Source organism: Ranitomeya imitator, chromosome 1 (assembly GCF_032444005.1).
Source record: "Ranitomeya imitator isolate aRanImi1 chromosome 1, aRanImi1.pri, whole genome shotgun sequence".
In the NCBI taxonomy this organism is placed as follows: Eukaryota; Metazoa; Chordata; class Amphibia; order Anura; family Dendrobatidae; genus Ranitomeya; species Ranitomeya imitator.
In genome coordinates, this window is record NC_091282.1 from 542185337 (window position 1) to 542208550 (window position 23214).

The 23214-nt window shown below is 43.8% G+C and overlaps 1 protein-coding gene across 1 annotated transcript in view; it reads right to left on the reverse strand.

Moving 5' to 3' along the window:
• The window catches only part of PCGF3 (polycomb group ring finger 3), a 138983-nt gene that overhangs the window by 45265 nt on the left and 70504 nt on the right, over window positions 1-23214 (reverse strand). The window contains exon 2 of the mRNA XM_069767664.1: window positions 17323-17440. Within this exon, the coding sequence (XP_069623765.1) occupies window positions 17323-17431 (109 nt within the window). The 5' untranslated portion in view covers window positions 17432-17440. The remainder of the gene's footprint in view (window positions 1-17322; window positions 17441-23214) is intronic.

The window sequence follows — 23214 nt, forward strand, 5'->3', positions numbered from 1 at the left end:
CCTAACCCTAACCCTAGCCCTAACCCTAGCCCTAACCCTAGCCCTAACCCTAGCCCTAACCCTAGCCCTAACCCTAGCCCTAATGGGAAAATGGAAATAAATACATTTTTTTTAATTTTTCCCTAACTAAGGGGGTGATGAAGGGGGGTTTGATTTACTTTTATAGCGAGTTTTTTAGCGGATTTTTATGATTGGCAGCCGTCACACACTGAAAGACCCTTTTTATTGCAAAAAATATTTTTTGCAATACCACATTTTGAGAGCTATAATTTTTCCATATTTTGGTCCACAGAGTCATGTGAGGTCTTGTTTTTTGCGGGACGAGTTGACGTTTTTATTGAAAACATTTTTGGGCACGTGACATTTTTTGATCGCTTTTTATTCCGATTTTTGTGAGGAAGAATGACCAAAAGCCAGCTATTCATGAATTTCTATTGGGGGAGGCGTTTATACCGTTCCGCGTTTGGTAAAATTGATAAATCAGTTTTATTCTTCGGGTCAGTACGATTACAGCGATACCTCATTTATATCATTTTTTTATGGTTTGGTGCTTTTATACGATAAAAACTATTTTACAGAAAAAATAATTATTTTTGCATCGCTTTATTCTCAGGACTATAACTTTTTTATTTTTTTGCTGATGATGCTGTATGGCGGCTCTTTTTTTGCGGGACAATATGACGCTTTCAGCGGTACCATGGTTATTTATATCTGTCCTTTTGATCGCGTGTTATTCCACTTTTTGTTCGGCGGTATGATAATAAAGCGTTGTTTTTTGCCTCGTTTTTTTTTTTTTTTTTCTTACGGTGTTTACTGAAGGGGTTAACTAGTGGGACAGTTTTATAGGTCGGGTCGTTACGGACGCGGCGATACTAAATATGTGTACTTTTATTGTTTTTTTTTTTTTATTTAGATGAAGAAATGTATTTATGGGAATAATATTTTTTTTTTTTTTTCATTATTTTGGAATATTTTTTTTTATTTTTTTTACACATTTGGAAAAATTTTTTTTTACTTTTTTACTTTGTCCCAGGGGGGGACATCACAGATCAGTGATCTGACAGTTTGCACAGCACTCTGTCAGATCACTGATCTGACATGCAGCGCTGCAGCCTTCACAGTGCCTGCTCTGAGCAGGCTCTGTGAAGCCACCTCCCTCCCTGCAGGACCCGGATCCGCGGCCATCTTGGATCCGGGGCTCGAGCAGGGAGGGAGGTGAGGAGACCCTCGCAGCAACGCGATCACATCGCGTTGCTGCGGGGGGCTCAGGGAAGCCCGCAGGGAGCCCCCTCCCTGCGCGGTGCTTCCCTGCACCGCCGGCACATCGCGATCATCTTTGATCGCGGTGTGCCAGGGGTTAATGTGCCGGGGGCGGTCCGTGACCGCTCCTGGCACATAGTGCCGGATGTCAGCTGCGATAAGCAGCTGACACCCGGCCGCGATCGGCCGCGCTCCCCCCGTGAGCGCGGCCGATCGGCTATGACGTACTATCCCGTCCAGGGTCAGATAAGCCCAGGGCACCTCGACGGGATAGTACGTCTAAGGTCACAGAGGGGTTAATTAATATTAAAAAAAAAATTAAAAATATAAAAAAGGTCAAATCACCCCCATTAAAAAAAAAAAAAAAAAAAAAACCAACAACAAGCCCTCACATGGCCATTTTCACCAAAAAATAAAAAAAGTTATGGCAAAAAATACCTCTGGTCACTAAGAAGTAAAAGGCAACCTGTCACCAGTTTTAGCCAATGTGAAGTAAGGCCACCACCACTCTATAATGCTGTATAACTTATTATACTCACCTGCGGGCGGTCCAGTCCGAGGGGTGTCGCTCTTCTTTGTCTGGCACCTCCTATCTTCTTACGATCGCCGTCCTCCTTCTTGATTCGTGTGGATGACGCGTCTCCTTGGCATTGCGCTCCTGCGCAGGTGTACTTTGTCTTCCCTGTTGAGGGCAGAGCAAAGTACTGCAGTGAGCAGGTGCCGGGAAAGGTCAGAGAGGCCTGCAATATTTTGCTCTGCCCTCAACAAGGCAAATCAGTACGCCTGCGCCGGAGAGCGATTCCAGGGAGCCTGTGTGGATGATGCAGGGACACGTCATCCACACGAAGCAAGCAGGAGGACGGCGATCATATTAGGATGGGAGGCTCCGGACCAAGAAGAGCGACACCCCTCGGACTGGACCGCCCCGCAGCTGCGTATAATAGTTATTTTTCTTCTCTTTCAGGTCGGGTTGGGGGCAGATATACAGCATTATAGAATGGTGGTGGTCTTACTTCACATTGGCCAAATCTGGTGACAGGTTGCCTTTTAAATCTGAGCCACCTATGCTGGTATATTCTCTAACACGTTGAACCAATGTACAACCAATAATTCTACCTTTCATTGTGTTTACTTTTCTTTATCATGTTTTAAATGCTATGGAAATACTGCTTGTTATTTTCAAGTGGCCTTGTTTGACTCAATATTTATGACACAATTATTGTCCTGTGTTTGAATTCTATTTTGTAAAACTCAATAAAGATAAAAATTATAATCGTCATGATTCCAGACTGAGCCAAAGGTCGTTAAAAAAAATCCAAACAGTTTTTTTTTTTTAGCTATTTTGCATAGTCTCTGACTGGGCATCTACAAGGCTATACCTTTGGCAGACCCAAGTGCCTTTGTTTGGCCCCTCATTGCCATGGTAACCCATTTGTCATGAGAATGCAAGCCTAGCTGTCAATCAAAGAGAGGCTTCCACATAAGTCGCACTTGTACAGCTTTCTGGCACTGCAATTAGGTCATAACCGTATGTCCATTTGGGTTGATAATGTTGATTTGTCAGTAAGGAAGTATAAATGGGAAGGCAAAGAATCCCGGCACTCTCGCATTGAGTAGTAGCTGTTTTATTGCAATCAAACAAATCCATAGACATCTCAGCCCATCCCGGACTTTTTATCAATAAATTACCAGGGTGGTCTTAAGGTACCGTCACATTAAGCGACGCTGCAGCGATATAGACAACGATGCCGATCGCTGCAGCGTCGCTGTTTGGTCGCTGGAGAGCTGTCACACAGACCGCTCTCCAGCGACCAACGATGCCGAAGTCCCCGGGTAACCAGGGTAAACATCGGGTTACTAAGCGCAGGGCCGCGCTTAGTAACCCGATGTTTACCCTGGTTGCCATTGTAAATGTAAAAAAAAAAAAAACACTACATACTTACATTCCGGTGTCTGGTCACGTCCCTCGCCTTCAGCTTCCCTGCACTGTGTAAGCGCCGGCCGTAAAGCAGATCGGTGACGTCACCGCTGTGCTCTGCTTTACGGCCGGCCGGCGCTCACAGTCAGTGCAGGAAGCTGAAGGCGAGGGACGTGACCAGACAAAGGAATGTAAGTATGTAGTGTTTTTTTTTTTACATTTACAATGGTAACCAGGGTAAACATCGGGTTACTAAGCGCGGCCCTGCGCTTAGTAACCCGATATTTACCCTGGTTGCCAGTGAAGACATCGCTGAATAGGCGTCACACACGCCGATTCAGCGATGTCAGCGGGAGATCAGCGACCAAAATAAAGTTCTGATCATTCCCCAGCGACCAACGATCTCCCAGCAGGGGCCTGATCGTTGGTCGCTGTCACGCATAACGATTTCGGTAACGATATCGTTGCTACGTCACAAAAAGCAACGATATTGTTAACGATATCGTTATGTGTGACGGTACCTTTATACCTACTTATGGATGGAAACCTAGATATTGCTATAAAGACAATGCCGGGATTCTCCTAATAACTGCATACCATTGGACCGTTATACATGTACTCCCCTTTTTATATCCATTTTACTTGACAATTTTCAGTAAAGAAAATAGAATTACAGAAGACTTACCGCTAATTCGGTTTCTAGGAACCTTTCACGACGGCATACGGAGGTTGCCTCTTTGCCCTAATGGGGAACAGGAAATACGGAAAGGTTAAAAGGCCCTCCCACCTCCCAGTGACTTATAACTGAAAACCTTAGCACTGGTTTACCTTGAATCTCAGATTTTAATCCAGGAGTATAGGGAGGGAACTAGCGCCGTCGTGGAAGGTTCCTAGAAACCGAATTACCGGTAAGTCTAATTCTATTTTCTCTAGTCACCTTCCACGACGGCATACGGAGGAATACCAACTAATTTGGTGCTAGGGAGGGACAACGGCCTGGAGAACTTTCCGGCCGAAGACTAAATCCTTGTTGGGCATTATGTCCAATCTATAATGTTTGGAGAAGGTATGTAATGAAGACCAAGTAGCTGCCCTGCAGATTTGTTCTGCTGATGCTCCTGCTCTTTCTGCCCAAGGGGTTGTTTTCCACGTCCATCTTCTCAAGATTGGTCTACTATGGGCATTTTTGATTGATCTCTAATCTTCAGCATGCTTTTTTAGGGAGTTCAATTACAATTGAATCCCTTAATATCTGGCTGGCTATGTTGTGACTTATCTGCATTACATATATATATATATATATATATATATATATATATATATATATATATATATATATATATATATATATATATATGTGTGTGTATATATATATGTATATATATATATTTTTTTTTTTTTTTTTTTTGATCGGGTGCCCAGTATATTCTGCATTTGCGGTTTTTATTGTTAAATTACATAGGGGGCCCTTTTGAAATTTCTTGCAGTTAGCAATTGTGTGCAGGTTACTTTATATTTGTGTTCATTATTAGCCTTTTTTGCACATATATGTTCCTGTAGCTTATGGCCTGTTATATATTAATATCATTCAATATTATGATCAGCCTTGTTGTTTATTAATTTTTAGTATGCCCTTTGGATTGTTTTGACCACCTATTGGACATGTCACTTGGTGTCACTTTAACCCGTTTTTTTCTGTTTTTCATGTTTTTTTATGTATCTATTTATTAAAATGATGATGAAATTGTCTTTTTAATATAATCATCAATAAAACTTATACATTTTTATTGCTCTGTGATCCATTTTTCTGTTTTGGGTTATAATTATTCATTTATGGATGAGCTTATAATTTGAAGCCCTCCTCTTTTTTGGTTAACCAGGAGACTGAAGTAGATCTGGTAGAGTGGGCCTTAATCCCCACTGGGGGTGTTTTGTTTTGAGCAAGATAAGCTTCAGCTTTCTTAATCCAGTTAGCAATAGTACTCTTTGCTACGTTTTTCCCCCTATTTTACCCGGAGGGATGGACAAATAGATTTTGATCAATTCTATAAGAGCTGGTTTGCTCTAAATAATATAGTACAATACGTCTGACATCAAGAGTATGAAAACTTTCTTTTGGATTTGCTGGATTTTGGCAAAAGGAAGGTAGAATAATTTCCTGGGAGCGGTGGAATTGTGAGACAACTTTTGGAAGAAAAGAAGGGTCGAGACGCAGCACTATGGAGTCTATGGAGTTCTCTAATGAACAAATAGGGCTCTCTTAATGAGAGGGCCTGTAGTTCTCCTACTCTTCTTGCTGAGGTTATGGCTACCAGAAAAATTGTTTTGTAAATAAGATTTTTTGGAGAACAGGAGGATAACGGTTCAAAGGGTGGACCCATAAGCCCCTGTAACACCAAATAAAGGTCCCATAGGGGCACCCTCATTTGTGTTTTAGGGTTTATCCTAGAGGCGGATATCATGAACCTCTTAATCCAGCGATGATTTGCCAGATCCTGGTCAAAAATAGAACTGAGGGCGAAGACTTGGACTTTTAAAGTGCTAGGCCTGAGGCCTATTTCTAAGCCTTTTTGTAGAAAATCTAGAATTTGAGATAAATTCGGATTGAAGGGATCTGGTAATTCAGGACGACAGAAAGATGAAAATTTCTTCCAAACTTTATTGTATATGGCATTGGTTACTGGTTTCCTTGATTTTTGAAGTGTAGAAACTACTGAGTCTGATAGTCATTTAGCTCTCAACATTTGGGCTTCAGTAACCATGCCACCAGATTCCATTTGTGAGAATCTAGGAGATGAATTGGTCCCTGTGAGAGTAAGTCGTCTCCTACTGGAAACTTGACCGGGCCGTCTACCTGTTAGTCCACGATCAGGTTGTACTAGCTCCTTTTTGGCCACAACGGGGCTACCAATATAGTTGGTGTTTGTTCTTCTCGGATGTTCCGTTAGACTTTTGCCAAAATTGGGATTGGTGGAAACGCATAGGCGAGGCGAAAGTTCCACCTCTGGGCTAGAGCATCCACCCCTCTGGAGCCATCCCTAGGATTTAGGGAGAAGAAGGCTTTGATTTTCGTTTTGGCGAGATGTAAAGAGGTCGATTTCCGGAAGACCCCACCTGTTTACAAGCATCTTGAAGCTCCGGTTGCTCAGGCTCCATTCTCCTGGCTGTATATCCTGGCGACTCAGATAGTCGGCCTGGATGTTGGAAGAGCCCCTCAGGTAAACTGCCGTCAGAGATAGTAGATATCTCTCTGCCCAGGAACATATTCGTGTAGATATGTCTTTTAAGTTGTTGTTCTTTGAAATGCCCTGGTGTCTGATGTGAGCAACCGCAGTCATATTGTCTGAATATACTCAAACGTGATGTCCCCTGATGAGCTGACCACCTATTAGAAGGGCTTCCTCTATAGCTTTTAGTTCTCTGTAGTTGGATGACTTTCTGCTTGTTGCCCGATCCCAGAGCCCTTGGTAGGGGATATCGTTTATCATGGCCCCCCAGGCTCTCTTGCTGGCATCTGTTGTAATTATAGTCAATGGGACCTGAGTCCAATTGACCCCTTTTTGAAGATTCTTCAGGTTTACCCACCATGCCAGGGAGGCTTTGACTCGACCCGGCGTGTATAGTTTTTTGTTCAATGAACTCGGATGACCATTCCAATTCTGCAGAATATGTGCCTGAAGAATTCTGGAGTGGGCCTGGGCCCATGGCACCAATTGAATGCAGGCTGTCATAGATCCTAGAAGTGACATGCCCTCTCTGATCGTAGGAGATCTCAAATCCCTAAAAGTCTTGTCCTTTCTTCCAGAGGACCATCGTCTAACCTTGATATCAAAGGTCATTTGCCTTGCAGAGTTTAGGAGGACTCCCAGGAATTCCTTGGATTTGGAGGGCCGAAGCTGTGATTTTTTCAGATTCGGGACCCACCCTAGAGACGTCAGAATATTGAGAGTCTTTGAGACATGAGACTCCAGGATCACTTTGGTGGAGGCTACTATCAGTAGGTCGTCTAGATAAGGTACTATACAGACACCTTGCTTCAGGATAAAGGAGACTACTTCCGCCATTATCTTGGAAAAAAAAAACCTTGGAGCAGAGGAGATTCCAAACGGAAGGACATTGAACTGGAAATGTTCTATCAGACAATCCCTTTGTACCGCAAACTTGAGATACTTCTGATGTTTTGGGTGAATCGGAATATGGAAGTATGCATCCTTCAGATCGATAGTCACCATGAAGGAATGAGGACTTATCAAAGGGATGGCAGTTTTTACCGATTCCATTTTGAATCTTCGGTATTTCACATGTTGATTGAGTCCTTTCAGATTTATAATAATACGTGACTCGCCTGAAGGTTTGGGTACCAGAAATAGACGGGAGTAATGTCCCAGATCTCTTTCTGATTCCGGAATTTGAGATATGATATTTGATTTTGCTAAATCTCTGAGGCCCGCTTTCAATATTGTCTGGTCTTTTAAGGACGGAAGGGAGGTGACTTTTAGACCCCGTGGAGGGGAGGAGATGAACTCCATTAAAAGGCCCTCTTTGATGAAATTGAGGACCCAGGGGCAATTGGTGATATTTTGCCACTATAGGAAAAAATTTGAGAGTTTCCCCCCCCCCACCGGGTCGAAGTCACCGCTTCTCCTGTTGGGACTGCTGTTGTTGCTGAGGGATAAGGATATTTTTCCCCTCTCTTTGAGAGGTTTGGGGCTGAAAGGGACGAAAAAACTTTTTCTTAGGGGTTTTTTGTTCTGGAAGAGCTTTTTTCTTCTCAGTTGCCTTTTCCAATATTTCATCTAGAGAAGGCCCAAAAACGTAGTCACCTTTAAATGGTATAGCACATAATTTGGCCTTGTAGGTGATATCGCCAGACCACATATTGAGCCAGAGAGCTCTAGCTGAATTAGTTTGAACTAATGATCTGGCGGCAACTCTGACGGTCTCCATGGAGGCATCCGCCAAGAACCCAGTAGCTCTAAGAAGACTGGGTAGAGAATCCAGCAATTTGCCCCTAGAAGTACCCTGTGATATATGGGATTCTAGTTCCTCTAACCAGCGGAAAAGGGCTCTAGCTACACAAGTCGAAGCAATATTGGCTTTGAGGGCTACCGTAGAAGTCTCCCAAGATTTTTTCAATAGACTTTCTATTTTCCTGTCTATTGGATCTTTTAATTGCGAGGAGTCTTCGAATGGTAGAGCCGTTCTTTTTTCCACTTTTGCTACTTGTGAGTCGACCTTGGGGATATCCCATTTGGCCAAATCTCCTTCTAAGGGGAATCTGTGCTTCATCTCAGAGGGAATGCTGAGGCGTTTTTCTGGCAGATCCCACTCTTGGTTAATAATGTCAGTTATATTAGAGTGAACCGGGTATCCTACACGTTTCCCCTTGGTTATTCCACCAAACATCTGGTCCTGTATGGATTGGGGTTCTGACCCCTTCTCCAGCCCCACAGTACTGCGTACGGCAGATACTAAATCCTCAATCCAATCTGAGGAAAACAGATATTTCCTGGTTTCAGAGGTCATAGGGGACATAGGTTCTCCCCGTCTACCTGAGGATGAGGCATAGGAGAGGTGTGATTCAGAATCCTCGTCCTGAATTTTCCTTTTCTTTGCTGGAGAAAGTGGTGGTGGTGGTGGGGGTGGAGGGGTAAAGGCCGCCAGGTAAGACTGCACCTCTTGCTTGACTAGCGAGCGGATTTCTTCTAATAGGGAAGGTTGCTCTGCTGTGACTATTTTGTCAGTACATGATCTGCAGAGTTTTTTCTCCCATAATGGGGGCAATTTAATATTGCAGATGGCACATTTTCTTTTAATAGAGGTTTTAGGGGTAGACTTGTCTCCCTGCAACGAGAGGGAAAGAAGTGTCAGAAAAAATAAAGTTCCCCTAGGTCACCTATCTAAGGCTTGGTTCACACTACATTAGTGCAGTCCGTTCAACATATCCGTTAAACGGACTGCACTAACGCAAGTGCCGGCACTTGCACAGCGCTAGCGCAGATGGAGCTTCTGCTAGCTCCAGCTGCGCTAGCGGCGAGCTAGCAGTGACGGACCCGGAAACGCTGCAGGCGGCGTCTCGGGTCCGGCACTCAATGACGGCGCATCACTAGCGCACGCCCATTGTGGGCGTGCGTTAGCGATGCGCTCGCCATTACTTGTAATGGCGGCGATAACGGACTACGTTACACCGCGTTATGCCGCGGTGTAACGTAGTCCGTTAAACGGGTTCACACAACGCAGTGTGAACCCAGCCTAAGGACCCCCGTCCCTGCAACACTTACTGTGGCAGGGGCAGCGCTGGGCTCTGCAGGCGCAGGGCAGGTATTGCCTTCTATCAGGACAGTCTTACCTGCGATGTTTTCAGGCAGGTTTTTATACTGAAGTAAAATTTCTGCCCCCAGAGAAGGATTCCCCTCCTCCCCTCCATGGTCCTGGGTGGAGGAACGGCATCCTGCACAAGGCGCTGCCGGCGGAAGTGCTGCATTGAGCGGCAGAAGAGACCGGAAGTGACGCTCGGAGAGGACTCCGGTCGGGATCACTGGCCTGCTTTACCCTCTAGGGGGTGAGGGAAGGCCAGGGAATGGTCCCGAGGACACCGCAAAGCGGCGCGACGGGAGCAGCACACCAGAGCGAGGTGAGACACGATCCATTATGCCCAGCTTTAGTGAGGCAAAGCCGATCAGGTCATGTAGTCGCCGGCCACCACAGTACACGGAACCTCTCTGTCCCATGGGGAGCAGGAAAGACACTGGCAAGTGGGAGGGCCTCATAACCTCTCCGTATTTCCTGTTCCCCATTAGGGCAAAGAGGCAACCTCCGTATGTCGTCGTGGAAGGTGACTAGAGAAACAGAATATACATTTGTGTTCACTTTCTTCAGAGATTTATTTTTTCACTGAGCTGGTGTGGTGTTGGCATCATATATACGCATGAAAAGACCTGCGGACAGTCCAAGGATTCCAGTCTGTACACGGGCGCCTGAATACGGCCTAAGAAGAAGCTACTGCGGTAGGGCCAGAATCCCTTGTGTTACAGAGAGGGAAAAAACTTCTGGATCTTATACATTTACATCGAGTTGTGACTTCCAGCAAACACTGGAGAGATCCAACCTGCAAAAAAAGTTTGGAGAGGTGCGGATAACGGAGGCAGATGGTGGGTGGCGAGTATCATACTAGAGGCACAACACTTTAGGTGGTCTGGCGCTTTCAGTACTATTTCTGAACCTGCGGAGGTGGGATGTTATTGTATTGGAATTCATATACAGGTCACAGGAAATCCCACTTGTGTGTACACATTCGTAGTCCGTGTAGTATCACTTAGAAAAGATTAGGAGCCAGTTTTGGCTTTTCAATGCGTCTGTACTAGGGTTGAGCGAAACGGATCGGACAATTTAAAAAATTACCGACTTTTCACGAAACCCGACCCTAGTGTGGGATCGGCCATGAGGTCAACGATCTTCGCGCCAAAGTTGCGTTTCGTATTACACTTTCAGCGCCATTTTTCATCCAATGAAGGAGAACGCAGAGTGTGGGCAACGTGATGACATAGGTCTCGGTCCCCACCATCTTAGAGAAGGGCATTACAGCAATTGGCTTGCTTTGTGCAGCGTCACAGGGGCTATAAAGCGGCGTGCACGCCAAACGACATCTTACTTCTGCCAATCTTAGCATAGGAGAGGTTGCTGCTGCTTCATCGGAAGAAGGGATATAGTTAGGGAAGGAAGATTAACCCCAAAACTGCTTTTGCTGTAGCGATTATCACTGTCCAACACCACCCTTTCTTTGCAGGGACAGTGGAGTTTTTTTTTTTTTTTGTGCATCAGCGCTGTAGCTTATTAGGCTGCCCTATAAGGCTCCCTGATAGCTGCATTGCTGTTTGTACGCCGCTGTGCAAACCAACTGCTTTTTTAAAAGCAAAAATCCTGTTGCTCCTTTCTGCACAGTTCTCTTGTTTATTTGTCCACACTTTTGTGTGCAGCAGTCCTTTTATTGCTGCCATACTTGTCCTTTGATCATTGTAGGGAGATTGAAATTGTACTACAGCCCTTGTATTTTTTTTATATATCTTCCAGCCACGTTGTGCCACTTACATTGTGTAGTGTAATACACAGGGCCTGTTTTTTACTGCAGTCTCCCCCCAAAAAAAAGGGAGATTTAAATTGACAACAAGTTTATATACACCTTCTACCTTGTTTAACAGTACCATATAATGGTTGTTATTTTGGTTAGATTTTCCCAAAAAATGAGGAAGTCTGGTGGAAGAGGCCGTGGGCGGTCGTTGCCAGCTGGTACTGATGGTGGTGGAGCATCTGGTGGTAGTGGGAAAAGCAAAATAGCACCTAAGGCTGGAGGTGTTGAGCCAGCGTCATCGTCTGGCTACACAAGGCCTCGAAGGCTCCCTTATCTGGGAGTAGGAAAACCACTTTTAAAGCCGGAGCAGCAGGAAAAAGTTTTGGCTTTCCTTGCTGACTCAGCCTCTAGCTCTTTCGCCTCCTCTTCAGAAAGTTCAAAATATAAAAGCAGCGAGAAGTCAGTGGATGCTCCCGGTCAGGAAGAAGTCGCTTCCTTGTGTCCTTCACCCAAAGCAAAAGTGAAGGATGCGGCAGGCGACACTACAGTTTACTCCATGGAGCTCATTACACATACCGTGCCAGTGTTAGAAAGGGAAATAGTTAACAGCCCATTACAAGATGAATCGAACATGGAGTGCACAGATGCACAGCCACAGCTAGATTATTATGCTGTTCCATTGACTCAGATCACTACATTGCCCTCACAGTGTACGGAGCCAGAATCTGACCCTGATGAGACTATGGTGCCACGTCCCGCACGCTATAGCACCTTACACGGTGACACAGAGGAAGGTGCACATGACATTGAAGAGGAGGTGATAGATGACCCAGTTGTTGACCCAGATTGGCAGCCATTGGGGGAACAGGGTGCCGCTGCCAGTAGCTCTGAAGCAGAGGAGGATGATCCGCAGCAGGCATCTACATCGCAACAGCTTTCATCTGGCAGTCCCGTATCTGGCCAAAAACGTTTGACAAAACCAAAAACACTTTTAGGACAGCGTGGCCATCCAGTGAAAGGTGAACAGCGTGCAATGCCTGAAAAGGTATTCGATAGTAGGAAGAGTGCAGTGTGGGAATTTTTTAACCAAGATCCGAATGATCAGCGCAAAGTTATCTGTAAGAAATGCTCAAAGACCTTTAGCAGAGGGAAGAATGTCCAACATTTAAATACAACGTGCATGCGTAGACATTTAACCAGCATGCACTTGCAAGCCTGGACTAACTACGAAACTTCCCGTACCGTTGGTGCACCCGCTCAGAATGAAGATAGTCAGCAACGCTACATTGCTTCCTTCACTGTAAGCCCACCGGTTAGGACACCACCAACAGCAAATGTGGCGGTATCGTCACAAGGCCAAAGCAGTCAGGGAATCACAAGGTTATTGGTAGGAAACACTGTATGTAGGCCAACATCAGGAATACCATCACCAACCTTCTCAATCTGCCATGTCCACCACCACTCCCGCTAGTTCCACCATATGCAACTCTCCAGTCCAGCTCACCCTACAAGAGACTCTCGTTAGGAAAAGAAAGTACTCATCCTCTCATCCGCGTACATAGGGTTAGAACACCCACATTGCTAGACTAATCTCGTTAGAGATGATGCCCTACCGGTTGGTTGAAAGCGAAGCTTTCAAAGCCCTGATGGCCTACGCAGTACCACGCTATGACCTACCCAGTCGACACTTCTTTGCAAGAAAAGCCATCCCAGCCCTCCACCAGCATGTCAAATACCGCATTGTCCATGCACTCAGGCAATCAGTCAGTAGAAAGGTGCACCTCACAACAGATGCATGGACCAGTAGGCATGGCCAGGGACGTTACGTGTCCATCATGGCGCACTGGGTTAATGTGGTGGATGCTGGGTCCACAGGGGCAGCCATAGTGGGACAGTTCTGCCTAGCCCACGGTCTAGGAAACAGTTGGCAGTAGGCGTTCGACACCCCTCCTCCTCCTCCAGAAGCGAAAGTTCGTCCACAGAGCGCAGTCGCCCGACCACTCCATCCACAGCTGCCAGTGTTGCACACGAGGTGTCACATTATGGAACAGCTAGTGGTAAGCGTCAGCAGGCTGTGTTGGAAATGAAGTGTTTGGGCGACAACAGACACACCGCGGAAGTACTGGCAGAGAACTTGCGGCAAGAAACTCAGTCATGGCTGGGCAGTGTACATCTTGAGGCAGGCAAGGTAGTCAGTGATAACGGAAGGAGTTTTATGGCTGCCATAGCCATTTTAGAACAGAAACACATACCTTGCCTGGCTCACACCTTGAACCTAGTGGTGCAGTGCTTCCTGAAAAATTATCCGGGATTACCAGCCCTGCTCCTGAAGGTGCCATTGTCTGCTCAGGGAACTCTCCTGGACGAGGTGGCGGACGAAGAGGAGGAGGAGGAGGATGATGGGGATGAATATTTATGGGAGGAGGATGCTTCTCAGGGGGCAATAGAAACTGGTGGCGTTGCAAGGTCAGGTACAGGGTGTTTGCGGGAGACAAGTGATGTTGATTTGCAAGAAAGTGCTCCTCAACCCAGCACAAGCAGTGAATTGACATCTGGAACATTGGCCCACATCGCTGATTATGCCTTGCGTATCCTAAAAAGGGAACCCCGCATTATCAAAATGATGACCGATGACGATTACTGGTTGGCCTGCCTCCTGGATCCACAATATAAAGTAAAGGGAAATTACAAAATATCATGCCACATGAAAACCTTGAGCAAACATTGGCTACCAAACAAGCAACTCTTGTAGACCGTTTGGGTCAGGCATTCCCAGCACACTGCGGCGGTGATGGTTCTCACACAAGCTGTAGGGGGCAACATGGCAGAGGTGTTAGAGGTGCACAAATCAAAAGTGGCATTGGACAGAGGGGTTTTATGACCAGGTTGTGGAGTGATTTCGCAATGACCGCAGACACGACAGGTACAGCTGCATCGATTCAAAGTGATAGGAGACAGCATTTGTCCAGTATGGTTACAAACTATTTTTCCTCCCTTATCGATGTTCTCCCTCACAGGTCATTCCCCTTTGATTACTGGGCATCAAAAATAGACACCTGGCCAGAATTGGCAGAATATGCATTACAGGAGCTCGCTTGCCCAGCTGCTAGTGTGCTATCAGAAAGAGTCTTCAGTGTTGCTGGTTCAATACTGACCGAAAAAAGCACTCGTCTGGCTCCCCGAAATGTTGATGATCTAACCTTCATTAAAATGAACCAATCATGGATTTCAAATTATTTTGCCCCACCTTCCCCTGCTGACACGTAGCTTGCCTGAAAAATGTCTTGCTTTTGGCCTCCTCTTACTGACTGCTCCAATTCCTCCATTTGCAGCTGCTGAATGTCCACCATAGGCAATTTTTATACCTCCCTAAATGGGCTGACTCCCCCCACAGGGCCGTGGTCACCACTTGGCGCAAGCACACGTGCGAGTGCCGTTTGCCTGGACAGGTGGGTGTGCCCACTTTTGGGCGACGGCACTGGCACAGGGTCCCTCATAGTACAATGAAGTGTCTCTGACAGTGGTGGTGCACACCCAATGTCGGACACAACGTCGTAATATGAGGGGTCCTTTGCCAGTACCGCCGCCCACGAGAGACTGTTCCCCCCCAGCTCAAACAGTGCTCTACCACTTGCAATACTTACCTCTCCCTGCTCCACCACTGTGTAGTCTGTGCTGTTAAATCCTTCAATGGCACTGCCAATACAAATTTGTTGAAATGATAGATGATAATTACAATATACAGGGGCCCTGGCCTCCATTTAGACCAGTTAATACTTTGTGCCTACTACCACTGTCTGCTACTCAGCAGAGGAGCCCACCCCAGTACCTAGCTATGCCGCCTGGTTAGTCCTGTTACCAATTTTGAACTGGTTTTAGCCTACTTTTTTATTTTAGGCCTACTAAGTCTGTCTGCGCCACTCATTACAGCTGTCCTCCATTGAACAAAGCTAAGCCGCCTGTTTACTTCTGTTACCAATTTTGAACTGCTTTTAGCCTACTTTTTTATTTTAGGCCTACTAAGTCTGTCTGCGCCACTCATTACAGCTGTCCTCCATTGTACAAAGCTATGCCGCCTGTGTACTCCAGTTACCAATTTTGAACTGCATTTAGCCTACTTACTTATTTAGGCCTACTAACAGTGTCTGCCTCCCATTACAGTTGTCCTCTACTGAACAAAGCTGAGCCGCCAGTTTACTCCTGTTTCAGATATTAAACTGCATTTGGCCTACTTGTTTGGTTGAGCCTACTAACAGTGTCTGCCGCTGCTTGTTGTTCTCCTCCACTGTACAAAGCTGAGCCTCAATTTTCATCCTGTTTCGGATATTAAACTGCATTTGGCCTACTTGTTTGGCTGCGCCTACTAACGGTGTCTGCCGCTCCTTGCTTTTCTCTTCCACTGAACAAAGCTCAGCCGCCTGCTTACTCCTGTTACCAATTTTGAACTGCATTTGGCCCACTTTATTACTTGGGCCTACTAACTGTGTCTGCCACTCATTACAGTTGTCCTCCACTGAACAAAGCAATGCCGCCTGTTTAGTCCTGTTAGCACTTTTGAACTGCATTTAGCCTACTTTATTATTTGGGCCTATATCTGTGTTTTCTCCACATCCTGCCCATTGACCAGCCACTGCTAGATGAGTCTGCTGGTAGGTTGACCCAGACCACTACATTCACCTTGCACTCTACACAGCCAGAATCTGACCCTGCTGAAAGTCAGGTTCCCCTTCCCGCATACTATACCACCTTACACAGGGACAAAGAGGAAGGTGCAGATGAAAGTGCAGGTTCCTTCATCAGGTGGGGGGGGGGCATACTCGTTGGCACTGGCACAGGGCCCCTCATAGTACGCAAAAGGGTCTCTGGCTGTGGGAGGCGCCGCCCGCTGTCAAACACACCGCCGTACTATGAGGGGCCCTGTGCCAGTGCCAACTAGTGGGCCCCCCCTGCTTGCTCAGGATCGCAGCACTTGCAAAGTTGAAATACTTACCTCTCCCTGCTCCACCGCCGTGACATATTCCGCGTTTCCCGGGCCCATGAAAATCTTGAGCCAGAACCCCACAACCCCCCCACAACTTTAGCCAAATGAGCCCCTGTTTTTGGCATTAAAACGGGCACTGTAGGTGTTTTCCTGTCCTCCACTCACTGCCGACTTTGATTCCCCATTGACTTGCATTGGGTTTCGTGTTTCGGCCGACCCCCGACTTTTCGCAATAATCGGCAGATTTTACCCGACCCGACTTTTGAGAAAGTGGGGTTTCGCGAAACCCGAAACGATCCTAAAAAAGTAAAAGTCGCTCAACTCTAGTCTGTACATCTTGATTGTTAATGATTTTTTGCTAAGTTTTAATACACAAAACCAAAAATGTGTGTGTTTATATGTTTTTATATACACGTGTGTGTATTTATATACATGTGTATATATAAATGTGTGTTTATACGCATTTTTATATACGTGTGTGTGTGTATATACACGTGTTTATAAGCGTTTATATACGTGTGTGTGTATATATATATATATATACACACACACACACACACACACACACGTGGACATATATACATGTGTGTGCATATATGCACGTGTATATAAAAACAAACACACATATATAAACGCATATAAACACACATGTGTATAAGTGTGTGTGTGTGTGTGTGTGTGTGTGTACACACGTGTGTGTGTGTAAATTAGTAGGAAACATTTTACATGCAATGTACACTAAGGCAAAAATGAAGTTATTCCACACAGGACAGTCAGCCAAATGCTGTGGTGTTTTCCATGAGCGGGCCCCCGCCAGTGGCTTAGCTCGAGGGGCAATAATGGGATCGGCTAGGGCTAATCTGTCAGGGGGAGAGCCCGGGAAGCCCCATACACTGTCAGCTGATTCCCGCATTATCGGTTCAGCTCACTTTAGTCTAATGTGTTTGAGGACCTTTAGTCCGCTGCTCATGGTAAACATCCTGTGCGGTTTTACACAAAGCAAAAAATCCTTTTTGCACCAATTAAAATCTTGTCCAAAATATATCATATAAAAAAAAGAACTATAAAGCTGAATGCAGGCTGCGTAATACATACAGGTATGTAAGCACTCCGTCACAGTAGTAGCATCGATGAAATATCCATTGCACAAGCGACATGTAATGTGAGCATTGATGTCCCAGAGTTTTATCTTCCGAGTCAACATCTTTGGTGTCTGCAAAAAAAAAAAAAAAAGAAATTTAAAAAAAGGAAAGATACAGTACCATTCAAAAGTTTAGGGTCACTTAGAAATTTCCTTATTTTTGAAAGAAAAGCACAGTTTTTTCCAATGAAGCTAGCATTAAATGATTCAGAAATATACTCTATACATTGTTAATGTGGTAATAAAGAAGAAACCGTGGAGTTACAGTCCAAAAACCAAGTTTTATTCAACAATAGTGGGCAACCATAGCCAGAACAGTATACAAAAATTCTAATTTAATTAAACACAACATATACCTGAAAAGGAGAGTAGAAGGTAGCAATAGATGGAAATACACACCACGTAGGTATTCCTGGCACCAATTGAGTATTAATAAAGTGCATAGTGCCATATAATAATTGGGAAAAGGATCAAATGGTATACTGGTACCCCTATAAATCTATACTTCACGGCTAAGTATACATGTGAGTAGCCCTGCGCATAGGCGCCCCCTGACGAAGCTGACGCGAAACGCGCGTTGGGGCCACCACGTGGGTTATCCTGGCCACCAAACCTTGGGTAAGGTTCATTAGTAACTTTATATGGTGTCTTCCTTTTTTACTTCTTTTTGGCTCATGATGAATGACCGGATGTAGTGGTCACGTAGCCTATGCGCAGGGCTACTCACATGTATACTTAGCCGTGAAGTATAGATTTATAGGGGTACCAGTATACCATTTGATCCTTTTCCCAATTATTATATGGCACTATGCACTTTATTAATACTCAATTGGTGCCAGGAATACCTACGTGGTGTGTATTTCCATCTATTGCTACCTTCTACTCTCCTTTTCAGGTATATGTTGTGTTTAATTAAATTAGGATTTTTGTATACTGTTCTGGCTATGGTTGCCCACTATTGTTGAATAAAACTTGGTTTTTGGACTGTAACTCCACGGTTTCTTCTTTATTGCTATTGATAGGAGTGTCCATCTATACTAACGGTATCAAACCTCCCCCTGGGTAGCTCCCCCACTTGGGATGTGAGCATGGTGGAGGTTTTGGGTACGGTATCTTCATCTGTGGTTTTTTGTTGCTATATTGTTAATGTGGTAAATGACTATTTTAGCTGCAAACGTCTGGTTTGTAATACAATATCTTCATAGGTGTACAGAGGCCCAAGTCTAACAACCATCACTCCAGTGTTCTTATGGTACTTTGTGTTTGCTAACTGTATAAGAAGGCTAATGGATGGTTAGAATACCCTTGAAAACCCTTGTGCAGGTATGTTAGCACAGCTGAAAACAGTTTGGCAGATTAGAGAACCTATAAACCTGATTTTCCTGTGAGTTAGTTGAGATTCTGGAGCATTACATTTGTTGGTTTCATTCAATTCTCAAAATGGCCAGAAAAAAAGAACTTTCATGTGAAACTCGACAGTCTATTCTTGTTCTTAGAAATTAAGGCTATTCGTGGGAGAAATTGCCAAGAAACTGAAGATTTCCTACAACGGTGTTGTACTACTTCCTTCAGAGGAGAGCACAAACAGGCTCTAACCAGAGTAGAAAGAGAAGTGGGAGGCACCGCTGCACAACTGAGCAACAAGACAAGTACAGCAGAGTCTACAGTTTGAGAAATCGACGCCTCACAGGTCCTCAACTGGCAGCTTCATTAAATAGTACACGCAAAACGCCAGTGTCAACATCTACAGTGAAGAGGCGGCTCTGGAATGCTGGCCTTCAGGGCAGAGTGGCAAAGAAAAAGCCATAACTGAGACTGGCTAATAAAAGGAAAAGATTAATATGGGCAAAAGAACAGGGACAATGGACAGAGGAAGATTGGAAAAAAGTGTGATGGACAAACGAATCCAAGTTTGAGGTGTTTGGATCACACAGAAGAACATTTGTGAGACGCAGAACTGAATAGATGCTGGAAGAGTGCCTAACGCCATCTGTCAAGCATGGTGGAGGTAATGTGATGGTCCGGGGTTGCTTTGGTGCTGGTAAAGTGGAAGATTTGTACAAGGTAAAAGGGATTTTGACTAAGGAAGGCTATCACTCCATTTTGCAGCACCATGCCATACCCTGTGGACAGTGCTTGATTGGAGCCAATTTCATCCTACAACAGGACAATGACCCAAAGCACACCTCCAAATTATGCAAGAACTATTTAGGGAAGAAGCAGGCAGCTGGTGTTCTGCCTGTAATGGAGTGGCCAGTGCAGTCACCAGATCTCAACCTCATTGAGCTGTTGTGGGAGCAGCTTGATCGTATGGTACGCAAAAAGTGCCCATCAAGCCAAACCAACTTGTGGCAGGGGCTTCTGGAAGCATGGGGTGAAATTACTCCAGATTACCTCAGCAAATTACCTGCTAGAATTCCAAAGGTCTGCAATGCTGGAATTGCTGCAAAGAGAGCATTCTTTGACAAAAGCAAAGTTTGAAGGAGAAAATTATTATTCCAAATAAAAATCTTTTTTCGAACCTCGTCAATGTCTGGACTAGATTTCTAATTCATTTGGCAAGTCATTTGATTAATAAAGGTATGAGTTTTCATTGAAAACACAAAATTGTCTGGGTAACCCTAAACTTTTTTCCTCTAATATTTTTTCTTTGATCTTCTCTGGAGACCCCTAAAGTGAATATTCCCTTAAGTGACCCTTTTTATTATTGCCAAACCTGAGAGGGTCCAAAGGAAGATATTCGCTATTTTCATCATCCATAGTAAACTAGAACAGAATGCGAGATCCGTGGCACAATAGCCACCAATGATGGACATTTTTGACAAGACCGCAATGTATAGCCAGAAAACATGCATACACAATTATTTACGGTATACGCAAAGTTTGGACTATGACTTTTTTGTAACTTTTTTTTATAAGTTGCCGCTATTGCAGTAACTACAATTGACTACAGCTATGTAATCATTGGGGAACATGGCTTTAAGGTAACCTATTAATAAGGCAGCAGTGGATGTAGAAACGCAAAATGTGTTGGTGCTTAGCAAACGGAGCCTTGCAGCCAACATATGTGATGCATGGCCGCTTCTTCTGTATATGGAAACATATAAGGCACTGAAGCCCTACCATGCCTTTTATTATGTAGTTTATTAAAAACTAAACAGGACTACTTAATGAAACAAGCATGTGTGTCCACTAGTACACACGTTATAATAGATTAGAATATATACTATAGTACAATATATACACACACACAAACAGAAATATACTGTACATATATTATGGAACATCTGTAGATGTAACTAGATGTATCACTGAGCATGAAGGCGCAGGAAAAAAAACAAACAAAACACATTAAACACTAAGCACCAAATTCTAAAGAAAGAACAAGTTTCCAGCAGTTCACAGCTCTATCCACTAGATGGTAGTAAAAGACCACAAAGTTTTACATATCTACTTTTGACAGCAATAAACTTTAACCCTTTCGTGACAGAGCCTATTTTCGCCTTTGTGACCGGACCATTTTTTTAAATTCAATTCTGACCAGTGTCGATTTACAAGTTAATAACTCTGGAACGCTTCAGCCTATCCCACTGATTCTGAGGCCGTTTTCTCGTGACATATTGCATGTCATGTTAGTGGTAAAATTAGTTCAATATAACTTGGGTTTATTTATAAAAATATTGGAAATTGTGAGAAATTTTCAAACTTTTAATTTTTGTGCCTTTAAACCAGAAAGTTATGTCACACAAAATAGTTAATAAATAACATTTCCCACATGTCTACTTTACATCAGCACAATTTTTGAAACTTTTTTTTTGTTACGAAGTTACAAGTGTTAAAAGTTGACCAGAAATTTCTCATTTTACCATTAAATTTACAACACCATTTTTTTAATGACCACATCACATTTGAAGTGACTTAAGTGACACTGAAGTGGCCTATATGACAGAAAGTACCCAAAAGTGACACCACTCTAAAAACTGCACCCCTTAAAAGGTGCTCAAAAACAGTTTCAAGAAGTCTAATAACCCTTCAGGTGCTTCATAGGAATTCATGGAAAAGGGAATATATTTAACAAGATAAAATACACCATAAAAGTTTGTTGTGCAATTTATCTCGAGTACGCCAATACCTCACAAGTGGTGGAAAACTACAGGTTGGGTACACGGCAGGGCTCAGAAGGAACAGAGCACCGTTTGAGTTTTGGAATGCGAAATTGGCTGGAATTGATAGTGGACGCCACACTGTTTTGATAGCCTCTCATGTGCCTAAACATAGGAAACCCCCCCCCCCCCCAAAAAAAAAAATATCCCCACTTTGGAAACTAGACCCCTCAAGGAATGTACCTAGATGTGTGTTGAGCATTTTGAAGCCTCAGGGGTTTCAAAGAATTTTATAATGTTGAGCAGTAAAAAGTACATTATTCCCAGAAAAATTTTATTTTAGCCTCAATTTTTTTTATTTTTGCAAGGGTAGCAAGAAAAAAAAAAAAAAAGGACCCCATAATTGTGCAATGTCTCCTGAGTACGCCAACACTACATATGTGGAGGAAAACTACTGTTTGGGTGCACACCAGAACTCGGAAGGGAAGAAGCGTCATTTGACTTTAGGAATACAAAATCGCCACGTATCTTTTGGAGAGCCCCTGTGTGCCTAAACAGTGCAAGCCCCCAACAAATGACCCCATTTTGGAAACTACACCCTTAAAGGAATTTATCTAGATGTTTGATGAGCACTTTGAACCCTCAGGGAGTCCAGAGAATTTTATAATGTTAAGCCATAAAAATAAATAAAAACACTTTTCCCCAAAAAAATGTTTTAACCCCAATTTATATTCACAAAGGTAATAGGAGAAAATGGATGCCAACATTTGTTATGCAATTTTTCCTGAGTATGCCGATACCCCATATTTGTTGGAAAATTACTGCTGGGGGGCAGGGCACGGCTGGAAAGGGAAGCAGTGCTATTTTGGCTGGAATAGGTTGCGAATACCATATCACATTTAAAGATCCCCTGACCCAGACATGCCAAAACAGCAGAAGCCACCACAAGTGATCCCATTTTGTAAACTGCACCTCTCAAGCATTTCATCTAGGGGACTTGCGAGGATTTTAACCCTTAGGAAATTCACAAACTTGCATAACATTGGGCTGAATAAATGAAATATTACTATTTTTTTCCACTAAAATGTTGCTTAACCCCTTTACCCCCAAGGGTGGTTTGCACGTTAATGACCGGGCCAATTTTTACAATTCTGACCACTGTCCCTTTATGAGGTTATAACTCTGGAACGCTTCAACGGATCCCAGTGATTCTGACAATGTTTTCTCGTGACATATTGTACTTCATGATAGTGGTAAAAATTCTTTGATAGTACCTGTGTTTATTTGTGAAAAAAACGGAAATTTGGCGAAAATTATGAAAATTTCACAATTATCCAACTTTGAATTTTTATGCAATTAAATCACAGTGATATGTCACACAAAATACTTAATAAGTAACATTTCCCACATGTCTACTTTACATCAGCACAATTTTGGAACCAAAATTTTTTTTTGTTAGGGAGTTATAAGGGTTAAAAGTTGACCAGCAATTTCTCGTTTTTACAACACCATTTTTTTTTTTAGGGACCACATCACATTTGAAGTCATTTTGAGGGGTCTATATGATAGAAAATACCCAAGTCTGACACCATTCTAAAAACTGTACCCCTCAAGGTGCTCAAAACCATATTCAAGAAGTTTATTAACCCTTCTGGTGCTTCATAGGAATTTTTGGAATGTTTAAATAAAAATGAACATTTAACTTTTTCACAAAAAAATTACTTCAGCTCCAATTTGTTTTAT